Here is a 16,150-nt window from a genome sequence, read left to right as displayed (position 1 = left end):
CATTATATTTTTCAATTTCAGTTCTAAGGTTTCCACTTGGTTCTTTAACAATTTCTATTTCTCTCCTATAATCTGTCTACTCCTTTAGCGTTTGCCTTTACCTCATGGAGCATGTTTATATTGTTGCTTTAAAGGCGTTGACAAAAAAAATTTTTTTTAATTAAAAAAAAAAAAGGCGCCTGGGTGGCTTGGTCGGTTAAACGTCCGACTTCGGCTCAGGTCATGATCTCGCGGTCCGTGAGTTCGAGCCCCGCGTCAGGCTCTGTGCTGACAGCTCAGAGCCTGGAGCCTGTTTCAGATTCTGTGTCTCCCTCTCTATCTGCCCCTCCCCTGTTCATGCTCTGTCTCTCTCTGTCTCAAAAATAAATAAACGTTAAAAAAAAAATTTTTTTTAAAGTGTTGACAGTTCCAGTATCTGGATCCTGTTAGGATTGAGATCTGTTGACTATTTTTTCATTTCAAAATTAATCCCATTTCCTGGGTCTTTATATGTAATTTTTTATTATGTCTTGGATATTTTCAATATAACATTGTGAGACTCTGGGTCCTGTTAAAAATACCTGGAAAATGTTGGCTTTTGTTATTTATTTTATTTTTGTCAGACAGTCTACCCAGTTAGATTCAGATTGCATGTACCATGTCATTTCGTGTGGGTGGTGGTTCCAGCATTTGTTGAGTTTTGGGGGCCTTTGCTGTGCTGTGGAGGCTTACCCAGGGGATGTCCTGCTCAGGTACTTGAATTTGGTTTCTCAACATCTTTGTCATGTTTCTTTAGTTCTGTTTCATGAATGTGCAGGTAAGCCAGACAGGTATGCCATGAATATGTAGGGAAGCCAGAATTAGTGCTTTTTCTTTAGTTCTTTGCTCTCCAAGACTCCTTCACATTCTCCAGATAACGTTTCCTTTTCTCATTTCCTCTGGTGGCCGAAAAGAAGTTTCTTCAGTGTTTCTGCCTCCTGACCTGTGAGTTTTGAGTGACTAAGAGAGAGAGGGGGGAAAAAATGGGGTGGGGGAACTCCCTCCACACTCTTGACATCATCATATCCTTTTCTTAGTTCTGCTAGTTCAGGAGATGGGATTTCTCTTGGGGTTTCAGTTGCTGCTGTAGCTGCTGCATGCAAATCTGTGACTGGTGCTGACCCTGGGCAGAGCTGGTAGAATGGGAAAAACAAACCAGACACACACACACACACACACACACACACCCCTCGTCCCAATTTCTCAGTCTTCTGGCTGGAGTGCTTTCTCTGAGTTCATTGTCTGTTTTTTGCTGTGAGTTCCATGAATCCGCCCAGGACACAAAGGAGAAAGAAAAAACTGAATCTCACCTCCTTTATGGGTCATTCAAGTTTGACTTCCTTCAAGGCCCATCTTTTACTTTCCAGAATCTTCGTGTAGTTGCTTTTCACGTTTTATTCTGAGTTTTTAGTTAAGCCATACTGTTTCATCTTGAGTGGTTCTGGAAGTCCATTTATTTAATGTAGTAAAATTGATTATTTTTATCTTTATGGTTTATACTTTGTGTCTTCTATGTTTGTTTTTAATAAACTTTCCTAACCATAGGTTGTAGAACTACACTTATGTATTTTGATCTGTGTGCTTTGGTTTTAACATTTAAGGATTGATTTTATGTCAACTATAAGATAAGGATCTAATGTCAGTAGTTGTACTGCCTATTATCAAGGATCTCCTTTTGATCTGGAATGCTATACAGGCACACTTCATTTTACTGCATTTTTTACAAATTAAAGATCCAAGACTTCAGGGAAGAAGTATCTACAAATGTGGTGGAAACAGCAAGAGAACTAGAATTAGAAGTGGAACCTAGAGGTGGGACTGAATCTCTGCAACTCATGATAGAACTTTAACAGATGAGTTGCTTCTTATGATGAGCAAGAAAGTGGTTTCTTGAGATGGAATCTCTTCCTGGTGAAGATACAGTGTAGATTCTTGAAACGGCAACAGAGGATTCACAATATTACATGACTTAGTTGATAAAGTAGTGGCAGGGTTTGAGAGGATTGACTCCATTTTAAAAGAAGTTCTGCTGTGGGTAAAATGCTACCAAACAGTATTGCATCCTACAGAGAAATCATTTGTGTGAGAAGAGTCAAATTGATGGAGCAAACTTCATTGTTGCCTTATTTTAAGATATCACGGTCACCCCAGCCTTCAGCAGCCATCAACATTGAGGCAGGATCCTCCACCAGCAAAAAGATAATGACTTGCTGAAAGCTCAAATGCTGGTTAGCATTTTTTTTAGCAATAAGGTATTTTTGAATTAAGGAATGTACATTTTTTTAGACTTAATGTTATTGCATGCTTAACAGACTACTGTGCAAGCCAACTTTTATATGCCAGTTTTGGGAACCAAAAAATGCATTTGACTCACTTTATTGTAGTATTCACTTGATTGTGGTCTGGAACCAAACATGCAGTACCTTCAAGATATGTCCATAGTTGCTTTCTGAGGATGTCATTGCATTTCTTTTGGAGTCTTCAGGAGTTCCAGTAGACTGCATCCCCTTTTCCCTCCACACTGAGAATGTGGAGATTCAAAATAGCTCCTTTATTACAACAAAGGCTAGAGGAAGCAGCTTAGTGAGAGAGTCATATTAGACTTGCTAGTTCCTTACCCACCAGTTGTACTTCCCACCTAAATCTAGCCTGGACCATCCCAGCCCAAGGAAAGTTTGCATCTGCAGAGGAAACCCACTAAGGTCACTGCTTCCTACTTGGTGGTCCAGGGAAAGAGAGACCAGACTCCCCACCATCAAAGTAACTCCACCTCCCTGGGGAAGGTGTGGGATTTAGTAGATTTGTTGTCATGCAGTCTGGGTGAGAGAAGAGGTATATGTGCCCCCCTCCCACCTATTTCAATTTGTTAGGTTCATACTGTTAGAAATATTTTCTGAAAATTAGTTGTACTAAACTTATTTCAGTATTTTGCTACACTCAGAAAAGAATGTCATTATCATAAGACTTAAAACTTTTGGCTTAAAAAGTTAAAGAGCATTTACTGTGGTCTTGTGTAGTACCATGTTTCTTTGGATTACAGAAAAGATTAAATACTTCAGACTTCCTTATTGTTTTTCTTATATTTAGCTCTACCAGTTCATAGTTTTATAAGCCTAGCCATGTATTCATTACTTGCTATGAGCAAGAATTACACTAGATATAACTAGCACATGATTCTCTCATTGGAAGACCTTACAGTATAATAGGGAAGGCAAATAATTACTGTATTGATGAATCTTGCTCACTACCACAGAACCATGGACAGAATGCTTTGGTTATGTAAACAATGGAATTAATGAGAATAAATGATATATTTAAGGAAACCTATTGCTTATATGTAATACATTTATAAAGGTTTTATGAGGTTTTGAAATGGTGATCCTATTTAGTTACCAATTTTCCACCATTCTCTTGGAAGTAGCAAACTGGTCATTTCAAATAAGCTAAAGTTATTTGGTCGAAATTTAACCCTTTGAGCTATATTTTTTTGTTTGCTCAGTTTTGTGCCATCAAGATATTTTAGAGAGAAGAGATCTATGACATTACGTTTTTGTTATATGAAGTCTTTTATTTTTTTTAAGTTTATTTATTTATTTTAAGAGCGAGAGAGAGCTGGGAGGGGCAGAGAGAGAGGAAGAGAGAATCCCAAGCAGGCTCTGTGCTGTCAGTGCATAGCCCAACACAGGGCTCAAACCCATGAACTGTGAGATTGTGATCTGAGCCGAAACCAAGAGTCAGATGCTTAACTGATTTAGCCACCCAGGTGCCCCAAGTCTTTTGAACTGTGCTTGTGCCTGCATGAAGGGCATCCCAGAGAGTGGGAAGAACACAAATGTTAGAGTCAGTCCAGCCTAGGTCAGATCTTCACCCTGAGTAACTTTGGATAAATTCCTTAATCTATCTGAGTCTTCATTTTCTCCTTGCCTGTAAAGAATAATAGTTACTTCATTCAGTTATTTTATAGATAAGCACAATGTCCTTCTAAACCCGCAACCTGAACATTAATGCGCACAGTCCTTCTAAGCCTACAATCTAAAGGAAATCTTTAAACAAGAGTGGACCAAGCATATTTTAAGAACTTAGTGCCAGGTGGCAAGCTGCCTATAAAATTTCAAGAAAAAGAGTGCTAATCAAATTAGAATACTAATAGTGCTTATTTTGGTACTACAGTTTACATCTTCCTGACAGAAACCTTAGATATTGTCATTTATGGGGTGAAATTTTAAAGCCACTTAAATATGCAGTATAGAATAAGGGTAAATAAATGACAGGACATCATGGGAATGTTTATGGTTATGAAGAGTATAGGTAATATAAAAATGGTTTTGATGTGTTACATGAAAAACCAGGTTGTATATACCTTACTATTAAACTTGAGCTTTAAAAACGTGAAGAAAAACTTTTAAAAAACTACATTTGTTATGAGGGATTCTTTTATTTTCCCAATCTGTCAGTACCACAAGATTGCTTTCATAATAAGGAAACTAAGACAACCAGTAAGCCTCATGGAACAAAAAGTTTCTTCTCTTTATAGATCAAACACAAACTTAAGATTCTTTAAATGCTTAGTTCCATTAAGACAAAGAAAGAGGCCAAAGAGTGTCTTAGTCTTTTAACTGCTTAGGCCCCAGCCTTTTGTCTGTTGTTAGATTTATCTGTTTATCTGTCAGCTACTGTAATCTAGTCTACCATGTTGATTGGATAGCAGAACTAGAAAATTCAAATTTATATTTTCAAAAGCAGTGTTTTTCTCTGTTTTAATGTTACAGATTTATTTGAGGTTCCTAGATTATCAAATGGAGCACTCAAATGAATGCAAGAGAAATTTCGTTGCAGTTTATGATGGAAGCAGTTCTATTGAAAACCTGAAGGCCAAGTTTTGCAGCACTGTGGCCAATGATGTCATGCTGAAAACAGGAGTTGGAGTGATCCGAATGTGGGCAGATGAAGGTAGTCGGCTAAGCAGGTTCAGAATGCTCTTTACTTCCTTTGTGGAGCGTAAGTAAATCCTATAGCATTGAGATCTTTTACATAATTTTCATTTATTCAGAATTCAGTTCTATTTTCTTTTGGCAAAGACTAGTAACAGGATGTAGAAATAACTAAGTCTTAGCCCCTATTCTCAAGGAATTAACTGTCCTGGGTGAAAAACCATGTTAATACATTAAATTGGAGCACTACCTTAGTATAAAGGTGTAAATGTGATAGGGAATGCAGAATGTGGAGACTTCTTTCAAGATTTAAAAAATTACTGGTAGTAGTAATTCAGCGTGGTGAATAATTATGAATCTACCAAACCATGCTCATCAAAGATCTAGATAGGCTGTTTTTTTCTAACTTTTTATTTTTAAATAATTTTAAGCATATAGAACGTTATGAAAATAGTAGAGTTTTCATATGCCTTTCACTCAGGTTCCCCTAATAATGTAGTAAAACTGAAAAATAACACTGACTCAGTATTATTGACCAGTATATAGACCTTATCTACATGTCACTAGTTTTCCCATTAATGTCCACATCGCATTTACTTTCATCTGTCCTTTAGTGTCCTCCATCTGTGACAGTTCCTCAGTCTTTAATGACCTTAATACTTTTGAAGGGCATTGGCCATTTATTTAGTCGATTGTCAGTGTAGGTTTGTCTGATGTTTTCTCATGGATTCATTTGAAATTACGTATTTCTGTCAGTACCCCAGAAATCACATTATATCTTTCTCAGTGTATCACACCAGTGAGGCAGGGGTACATAATGTGGATTTGTCTGACATTAACTTCAGTCACTTGCTTAACGTGCTGTCAGGTTCCTCCACTATAAAGTTACTAATTTTTTCATCTTAATTAATAATTCTCTTTGAGACTATGTAATATCCTTTTGCTCACTGTTGTTAGTTTCTCATGTAATAGGTATTCCTGTAGTGTTTACCTAATGGGAGTTTTCTGTTTCCATTATTCCTTCTACCCTTATTAATTGTAATTAAACTGTGAGAAAGAGCTGTTTTTTCCCCCTCATTTATCTATTCAGTTATTTATATCAGTATGAGTTTATGGATTTTTATTTTATGCCATTATTATATATATAATTATATATGATATATAATTATTATAGTACTAACATTATTTTGTTGCTCAGAATCCCAGCTTTGGCCACTGGGAGCTCCTTCAAGTTGTCTCCTTTATCCTTTTGATGTGCCTTTAAAAAAAAAAATCACTTTCTTACTTTCTGTTACCACAAGATGGCCCAGGCTCAACTGTGTTTTCCCTGGTCCAGCCCTAGAACCAACCATATTTCCAAGAAGCTCTTTCCTTCTCTTAAAGAAAACATTCAGAAAACACTTTTGTTTTTTTGTTTTTTAATAGAAATCATAATGAATCTGTGGATTGCTTTTGAGTAGTATTGTCATCTTAATATTAAGTCTTCAGTCCATGAACCCAAGATGTCTTCCCATTTATTTGTTGTCTTTAATTTCTTTCAACAGTGCTTTGTACTCTTTAGTATACAGGTCTTGCATCTCCTTGGTTACATTTATTCCTAAGAATTTTTTTGTTTAATGCTGTTATAAAGGAATTATTTTCTTTTCCAGTTTTTCATTGTTAGTGTGTAGAAATGCTCCTTACTTTTGTCTTTTGTATGCTGTTTTTTGTATCCTACAACTTTACTGGATTAGCTCTGTGTGTGTCTGTGTGTAATCTTGTTAGGGTTTTCTACATATAAGATCATGTTATCTGCAAACAGATAATTTTACATTTTCCTGTCCCATTCGGATGCTTTTTATTGCCTTTTCTCGCCTAATTGCTCTCGCTAGAACGTCTAGTACTATGTTGAATAGAAGTGAAAGGAGACATCCTTGTCTTGTTTCTGATCTTAAGAGAAAAGCTTTCAACCTTTCACCATTGAGTATGGTGTTAGCTGTGGGGTTTTCATATATGGCCTTTATCACATTGAGGAAATTTTCTTCTGGCCCTAGTTTATTAAGTGTTTTCATCATGAAATTTTGTCAAATGCTTTTTCTGATTCAGTTGAGATGATCATGTCATTTTTTCCCTCTTCATTCTGTTAATGTGGGGTGTTACATTGATTTTTGTATGTGGAACTGTTTTTGTGTTCCAGGAATAAGTCCCACTTGGTCATGGTGTATAATCCTTTTAATATGTTGTTGAATTCAGTGCTAGTATTTTGTTGAGAATTTTTGCATCAATATGCATAAAGAGGTATTGGTCTGTAGTTTAATTTCTTGTAGTATCTTTGTCTGGCTGTGGTATCAGGGTTATGCTGATCCATAGAATAAGTAAGAAGTGATCCTTTCTCTTCAGCTTTTTGAAAGAGTTTGAGAATTGACATTCTGTAAACATTTGGTAGAATTCATCAGTGAGGCCATCCAGTGCAGGGCTTTTCTTTGTTGGGAAATAGTTTGATTACTGATTCAATATTCTTGCTAGTTAGAGATCTGTTCAGATTTCCTGTTTGGTTTTTATTCAATTTTGGTAGAATGTATGTTTCTAGGAATTTGTCTATTTCGTCTAGATTAGTAGTTTATTGGTGTAGAATTGTTGTTAGTATTCTCTTCTAATCCTTTTTATATCTATAAGATCTGTAATAATGTCTCCACTTGCATTTCTGATTTTAGTAATTTGAGTCATTTTATCTCTGTTTCTTTTTTTCCTTAATCATTGTAACTAAAGTTTGCCAATTTTGTTGATCTTGTCAAAGAACCATTTTTTGGTTTTTTCTTTAGTTTTTCTATTCTCTCTCTTTATAATTTCAGTACTACTGACAAAGGCATAGAACTTTGAGTTTAGTTTGCTCTTCCTTTTCTGGCTCCTTAAGGTTAATGGTTCCAGATCTTTCTCCTTTTTTAATGTAGGCATTTATAGCTATAAATTTCTTCCTTAGCACTATTTCATTGCTTCTCATAAGTTTTGGTATGTTGTGTTTTCATTTTCTTTGGTCTCAGGTATTATCTAATTTCCCCTTGTAATTTCTTCTTTGACCAGTTGGTTAAGAGGGTGTAGTTTAACTCCCACATATTTACAAATTTTCTAGTTTTTATTTTGTGACTGATACCTAGTTTTACTTCATTGTGATTGGAAAAGAAACTTTGTATGATATCAGTCTTTTAAGATTTTTGTGTGTATATGGCTGGCCTAACATATGGTCCATTCTGGACAAAATTCCTTATACATGAGAAAAATGTATATTTTGCTGTTGCTAGGTGGAATTTTCTTTATATATCTATTAGGTCCTCCAGTTGACTTATAGTGTTATTCTTTCATTTGGTTATTTATCTTCTGTTTGGTTGTTGTATCCATTACTAAAAGTGGGATATTGAAGTTTCCAGCCATTATTGTAGAATATCTAATTCTCCCTTAAAATTCTGATAGTGTTTCCTTCTTATAATTTAGGGCTCTGATATTTTATTTATTTATATATTTTTATAATTGTATTTTCTTGATGAATCCCTTTTACCAATCTACATTGTCCCTTTTTATCATTTGCAACAGTCAATACCCTGACATTAAAGTCTACTTTTGTCTGATATTTGTATAGCCACCCCAGCTCTCTTTGGTTAACTGTTTGCATGGAATATCTTTCCCCATTTTTTTTTTATTTTCAACCAATTTGTATCTTTAAATCTAAAGTGAGTCTTTTGTAGAACAGTATATAGTTGGATCTAGGGGGGGGGTTGTTATCTATTCTGCCAATCTCTGCTGTTTGAATAGAGGGTTTAACTCATTTACATTAACAGTAATTACTAAGGTGGAAGAACTTCTACACTTTTGCTATTTGTTTTCTAAATGTCTTAAAGCTTTTTCTCCCTCATTTTCTTCATTACAACCTCCTTTTGTGGTTAATTGATTTTTTGTGGCAACACAGTTGAATTTACTTTTGTGTATATTCAGAAATTTTCTTTGTAGTTATAATGGGGTTTTCTCTTTATCTTAGTTAAGTCTTTAAAAGTCATCTTTACTAATTTGTGAGCATGTGAGAATTTTTTTCATCTTAAAGGATGTTGTAGCTCACTGTAGATACTAATCCAGTTTAAAAGTGGAAGAACTCTGAGGACAGATTTTAGGATTCTTCCCTTAAATTCCTGATAATTCACATGAACAAATCCCAAGGAAAAATTGGTTCTATTGCCTTTCTATCTCCTGTAAAAGTCCAAGTGACTTGTCAGTACTTTTGATAATTATTTTGATTTTGCTTATTATAAGTGTAAATCATATTACATCACCTTTGATTTAAAAAAGAAAACTGTCTTCAAGGGGTGCCTAGGTGGCTCAGTTGGTTAAGCATCTGGCTTTACCTCAGGTCATGATCTCATGGCTTGTGAGTTCGAATCCCACATCAGGTTCTGTGCTGACAGCTCAGAACCTGGAGCCTGCTTCAGATTCTGTGTCTCCTTCTTTCTCCTTCTGCCCCTCCCCGCTCACTCTTGCTCTCTCTCTCTCTCAAAAGTAAACATTAAAAAAGTTTTTTTTAACTGATTTCAAAAATACCTTCATGTTTTTTGGCTTGGTTTTAAGTGGCCTTTAACTTTAATCTACATTTGAAGAGAGCTGATTAGCCTCTCTGACTAATCCCTTTCCTCACAGTCACCTCTGTATGAAGAAAATCACCATTTAAAGATTTATCCAGACTGCCCCAAGATAGTTTAGTGTGTATGTTCACATCATATATATTTTTTAAATAACTGGTATATATTGTCCTCGTAAGAGAAGGAAATATTTTCGCCTTTATATCCTAAGTGAATAGAGTAAAATGGTAAACTATATGATTTTTGCAAGTCAAAATTTGTAAATATAAAGGTGTAAGAGTAAGATACTATCAGATATTTTCCTTCAGAAATTTAGGAATTAGTACTTTTTCCCTTTACTTATAATTTCAAAATATTGTTCCACGGATTCTATATTAATATCATGATTGTATGTGACCTACACAAGCTTTATTATAGCTGAACTCTTCTGTCTGTAATTTTACAAGACTTGATGAATTGCCAGATGGGCAGTTGGGTTATGAAGCCAATTTAGCCAACCAGCCTCCCTACCTGCCTTCCATTCATTTATTTAACATTTATCATACAAGATGCTATTTGCTATGAAGATACAGAAATGGATGAAACATTCCCTGCTCTAAAGGATCTTATTATAGTCACTTAGGTGAGGTGACATAGATGCAGATGAGGCAGTTACAGGATTGACTATGACAATGACTGTTTGAGACAGAAAACAAAGTGCTTCCTGATTAAATATCCAGGTTACTTCTAGCAGACAGCATTGATTATGGAGCAAGTAGTCCTTGAAGGTAGGACCTTGGAGTTTATCCTTGAGATTTTAGAAGGTAGAAATGTTGGATAATTGAGGTTGCTATTCCAAACAGAGGCCACAGAATGAGCAAAAGCATGGAGCCAATTTGGACCACAAGAAGTAGTAGAAGAAAGAAGAGAGAAAAATGAGGCAAAAGGTAGATTAGAGGGGCACCTGGGTGGCCCATTCAGTTAAGCATTTGACTCTTGATCTTGGCTCAGGTCATGATATCACAGTTCATGAGTTTGAGCCCCATACTGGGCTCTGCACTGTCAGTGTGGAGCCTTCTTGGGATTCTCTTTCCTTCTTTCTCTGCCCCTCCCCTGCTCATGCTCTCTCTTTCAAAATTAATAAATAAACTTAAAAAAAATTTTTTTATGAAGGCTAAAATTAGAGCTCATGGAGCACCTGTATAGCTCAGTCAGTTGAGCATCAACTTGATTTCTGTCCCTACCTTACTTGTGCTCTTGCTTTTTCTCACTCTATCTCAAAACAAAGAAATAAACTTAAAGAAAATTAAAAACAGAAAAAAAAAAAGGTAGATTAGGGTTGCCTGGGTGGGCTCAGTTGGTTGAGCGTCCGACTCTTGCTCTCAGCTCAGGTCTTGATCTCCAGGCCATGAGTTCAGTCCTTGCTTTAGGCTCCGCACTGGGCATGGAGCCTAGCTAGAGTTAGAAAGCCTTTAAATTAAAGGGTAAAAGTAGGGGCACCTGAGTAGCCCAGGCAGTTGAGCACCTGACTCTTGGTTTTGGCTCAGGTCATGATCTCATGGTTTGTGGCATCAAGCCCCACATCGGGCTCTGTGCTGACAGTGTGGAGCCTGCTTAGGATTCTCTCCTTCCCTCTCTCTGCCCCTCCTCTACTCATGCTCTTTATTTCAAAATGAAAAAATGAACTTAAAAAAATTTTTTTTTAGGAAGACAAAAACTAGAGTTCATGATGTAGCTCAGTCTGTTGAGCGTCCGCCTCTTAATTTCTGCTGAGGTCAAGATCCCAGGGTCGTGGGATTGAGCTTTGTGTTGGGCTCTACACTGAGCATAGAGTCTGCTAAGATTTCATTCATTCTCTCTCTCCCCCTTCCTCCCTCCCTTTGCCTGTCTCCCCAGCTTGTGTGTGCGTGAATACACACTCTCTAGAATAAAATAAAATAAAATTAGAATTCATGTTATAAGCTCTGGGGAGTTTTGAAGGGTCTTGTACTATAAGATGATGTAATCAGAGCTGTGCTTTAATTGGGGCGTGGAGGTCATAGGAGGCTAACTTCCATATAGTCAGAGGGGGAGACCAGGAAGGTCTGAACCAGAGCAGTGACAGAAGAAAGAAGAGTTGTGGAGGTAGAATACACAAGATTTGGGGACTGATCAAAATGAGTCAAAGATACCTACAGTTAGGGTCTGATTGACTTAGACAGTGAAAATTGGACAGATGAAGGGAAAAAGCTTTGAGTTATTTTGGATTTAGTGAGTTTCTCAATTAGTGGGAAATGTTGAGCTCAGCAGTAATACTTGCATGGAGTATACTGCTGCTGCTGCTTGTTGCCCTATTGATGGATATCAACTGTGTCCAGAAAATTTTTATCAACTTTTCAAACTTGAAAAAAACAGCTATGTAAAGGCTGCTTCACTATTTCAAGTGACTACAAAGCAGTGCTTGATACAAAGATACAGTTAAAGTTAGCAAGAAAGCCTTTCAGCCGTTTTCCTTTCTCCTCGTCTTATTTATTCCCAACATCTTGTACCTGTGTTTTCCAACAGTACCCATCAGCCACATGTAGCTATTGAGCACTCATAATGTGGCCCATCTAAATTGAAATGTGCTATAATTATGAAGATTTATTCTGAATTTCAAAGACTTGATGAGAAATAATGTAAAATATCTCCTTATATTTTATATACGTGTTAAATGAGAATATTTTGGATATTGTTTCAGGGCTCCCTAACACCACCCACATGGTAGGTGATTTGCTAGAAGGACTCACAGGACTCAGCATACATTTGAATACTCACAGCTAAAATTTATTACAGTGAAAGGATATAGGATCAACAAAGGAAAAATACTGTCTGAGTCTGGAGAAATCCTTTCACAGACTTCCTTATCCTCTCTCCCTCCCATGAAGGGCACACTAAGCATGTGCATTTCTTAAGCAACAAAAAATGCAGTAACATGTATGTTTCTGCCCAGAGAACCCACTTAGAGCTCAGCACCCAAGTTTTTGTTGGGGGCTAGGCACATAGGCACCATCTATCTGCCTTGCCTGTACCAAAATTGTAGACTCACTAAAGGAAAGAAGGTATATGGCATAAATGATGTTGTTCACACCAACTCTAGGCACCATGAACCTTACCAGTCAGGGAATGGAGGAAAGTCAAGTTCTCAGTTGCCAAAACTAAGGGCCAAACTTGCACACAGACCCTTCTAAAGGTAGCAGCCTTAGTCCTTCTATATTTCTCTTTTCTGCAAAGATATATGGGGTTAAATAAGCTACTAGTGAAATTAATTCCATTTGTTTCTTTCTAAATATCTTTTTTATTGTGGCTACTTGTTCATATTTTGCCTTATTTTGCCTTATGTTATTTTGGGTAACACTGGTCTAAATCTTAAATGCAAAATTATTCTCTGATGTGTTTTAGTTAAGGTATTTCTGTATCTGCACTAGTGATGTCTCCATCAGTACAAATCTGATAAGTAAACAGGTGAAAAGCCTCCCTCAAGTGATGTCTTTACAATAATTAAATATAAAACTAAGTTAAAGGTTGCAATAGACTTAGCTCCATATCCTAAATTTAGCTTTATTATCCATGAAGAACAAGAAAACCACCCCTCCAAAAAACAAATGTCATATGTATGTGATCAAAGTAAAGGATTTTATAAGTTTTCTAAAACAAAAGTCCTGGTTTGGAAATCTCCTTTTTTTATTTAATGTTTATTTATTTTGAGAGAGGGAGGGAGGGAGGGAGTGGGGGAGGGGTAGAGAGAAAGGACAGGGAGAGAATCCTAAGCAAGCTCCATGTTGTCAGCTTGGAGCCTGACATGGAGCTTGAACCCATGAACCGTGAGGTGATGACCTGAGCCGAAATCAAGAGTCAAATGCTTAACCAACTGAGCCACCCAGGTGCCCAGGAAATCTCCTTTTAATCACATTAGAGAGCTCCAAACCATACATTTTTATATGTTCATCATTCAAATTGTTAAACTTTTTTGTTTTTCTCTAAACTGTTAATAATTTGTAACTGTTATGAATCCATCCATGAAAACAATCAATATTTCAGAAAAGGTTTACATAAATGGACTAAATCTGCATGAGATATTCACTTCATACCTACCCATTGTGGATTACAGATATGACTAAAATAATATAACTTGGCTAAAGTGAAAGATACAGAATAACAGTCAGTCAATATGTTTGACCTCTTCACAAGCACTGAATACTAATATACACCTCACTCTTTCAGACAGGATATGGTTTTAGGAAGATAATTTTAGGACTACAACCATGAAAGCAACAGAAGTTATTTTTGTCAAAATAAATCCATAATGTGATTTTCAGTGACATACTGCCTATAGGTCCCTGCGGGCCTAGTTGAAGGACAGACCATCTTTCAGCATCATTGCCACATCTCATGGGAAGGGAAGGGGGGCTGAAACCATAACCCTTCTTCTTTCTCATGCCATGATCCAGTAGTGAGTAAAAGGGAAAAGAGAAAGTCCTCAGGCTAGAAGTAGAAAATAGTTCATAACTGGCACTATTTTTGCTATTCTCTTTGCCCTTTACTTATAAATTGCTATAATTCAGCCATTTTTTATAGTTTTTAATTGAAGCATGTCGTTAGCATCCCAGGTCAGTAACTGATACTTTGATTCTCATCATAAACAGCTATGCTTACCCACTGAAAATCCATAGAGCTTAATACATCTGTAATTATGAATATAATGTATTTCTACAAAACAAAACCTGATATCACTGCTGCTTTCTAATTGCTTTAAATCATGTGGGGAGCAATTGTAAAGAATTCTATAAAATAAAAACCTCATGAGGGTGTTTTCTACTTACTGTTTAGTCAGTGAGAAACTCTGAGCAGAAAACCTGTCTTTTTTTTTTGCCACTTTTGAACCATAAAGAGAATCCAAATGTGGTCACACAATGTTCTATGGATAAACTTAAAGAGCTAATGATAGTTTGACTCAAAATCAGCATGCCTAGAAGCCACAGTACTTACAACCTCACTCAGCTTGTCTTGAAAATAGCTTCTGTTCCCTGTATTCTCATTTGTGAGTTGGATAAGATAGGTAAAATTAGAGGTCAGCAGGTAATATGATATAGTATGTATTAGGATTGTGGTATGATACATAAACAAAAAGCCAGAAAACTCCAGTTTTTAGAAGTGAGAAATTCAAAAATACTGTGTGTTCTCTAGGTCATTTGTTATGTTAAACTGCACACATGGGTGTAATATAATTTTATAATATACATGACACAACTGAAGTGGGTTACCAGCTAAGTTTGTACTTAAATAAAATACCACCATACTGGGTTTTTTTCAATTTATTCATTTTAAGAGAGAGAGCACGCAAGCAGAGGAGGGGCAGAGGAGAGAATCCCAAGCAGGTTCTGCATTGTCAGTTCAGAGCCCAAAGTGGGGCTCGATCCCACAAACCATGAGATCATGACCTGAGCCAAACTCAAGGGCCCAACACTTACCTGACTGAGCCACCCAAGCACCCCATCATCATATGTTTTCTTTGGCTTTTCTGCCCTCAACCTAATGGCTTATTCATGTAACTCATATGTAAGTTTTGAAACCATCAAACATTTTTTTAAGAATCATAAAATATTACTTAATAGTTTAAATGATACATGTGATGGGTTCAGTCTCTGAGTAAATTACTTGTTATATACATGATACTTCTAAGAATAGAATTATCCACATGATTGAAACCACTATAATTTCATAGTCTCATTGATTTTAGAACCAGAAGTCTGAGATAACAGTCTATCCCATTCATTTAAAAAGAGGAAACAGGGGCGCCTGGGTGGCGCAGTCGGTTAAGCCTCCGACTTCAGCCAGGTCATGATCTCGCGGTCCGTGAGTTCGAGCCCCGCGTCGGGCTCTGGGCTGATGGCTCAGAGCCTGGAGCCTGTTTCCGATTCTGTGTCTCCCTCTCTCTCTGCCCCTCCCCCGTTCATGCTCTGTCTCTCTCTGTCCCAAAAATAAATAAACGTTGAAAAAAAAAAATTAAAAAAATAAATAAATAAAAAGAGGAAACAGCGACCCAAGGAGTTAGTTAAAATCTCAAAGTAGACAGGTTAACTAATAACAGAAACAATTTTTCTTAATTACTAATCCATTTTTTTTCCATTCTCTGCTTCATAGCATGATTTCCCAAGCTATTCACAGTTCTTAGCTATTTTAGATTCTTTAGTTATCAGAGCCACCTAAGGGTTATTATACTTAAACTGGAGTGGGTAAGTACCCAGCAAATAAGCAAGCCTAAAAGTTTAGTGCATTGAATAATTAACTGTATATAAACGTCATGCCTACATTCCGTTTAATTTATAGTAGGGAGGGAGGAAAGATAAATCCTAGTTCATAATGATTAACTATAGATAAGCCTGCTGAACTAGAACTTGGGTGAATATTACTTTTGGGGGATTCTTCCTTAAAAAGATATTTTAGGGGTGCCTGAGTGACTCAGTTGGTAAGGCATCTGACTCTTGATTTTGACTCGGGTCATGATCTCACATTTGTGAGATCGAGCCCTGGGTTGTGCTCTGCACTGACAGTGCAGGGCCTGCTTGGGATTCTTCCTCTATCTCTCTCTGTCTCTGTCTC

The 16,150-nt window shown here is 36.6% G+C and overlaps 1 protein-coding gene across 3 annotated transcripts in view; it reads left to right on the top strand.

Annotated features, from left to right (window-relative positions):
• NETO2 (neuropilin and tolloid like 2) overlaps positions 1-16,150 on the top strand; it is a 58,754-nt gene that overhangs the window by 32,327 nt on the left and 10,277 nt on the right. For all 3 annotated transcript variants that reach the window (XM_023245021.2, XM_023245020.2, XM_023245022.2), the window contains one exon: positions 4,788-5,016. In XM_023245021.2, coding sequence (XP_023100789.1) covers positions 4,788-5,016 — 229 coding nt within the window. The remainder of the gene's footprint in view (positions 1-4,787; positions 5,017-16,150) is intronic.

This window comes from Felis catus, chromosome E2, assembly GCF_018350175.1.
Source record: "Felis catus isolate Fca126 chromosome E2, F.catus_Fca126_mat1.0, whole genome shotgun sequence".
Taxonomy (NCBI): domain Eukaryota; kingdom Metazoa; phylum Chordata; class Mammalia; order Carnivora; family Felidae; genus Felis; species Felis catus.
Note: the sequence above shows the minus strand (reverse complement) of the source record. Positions and strands in the feature narration are given on the sequence as shown.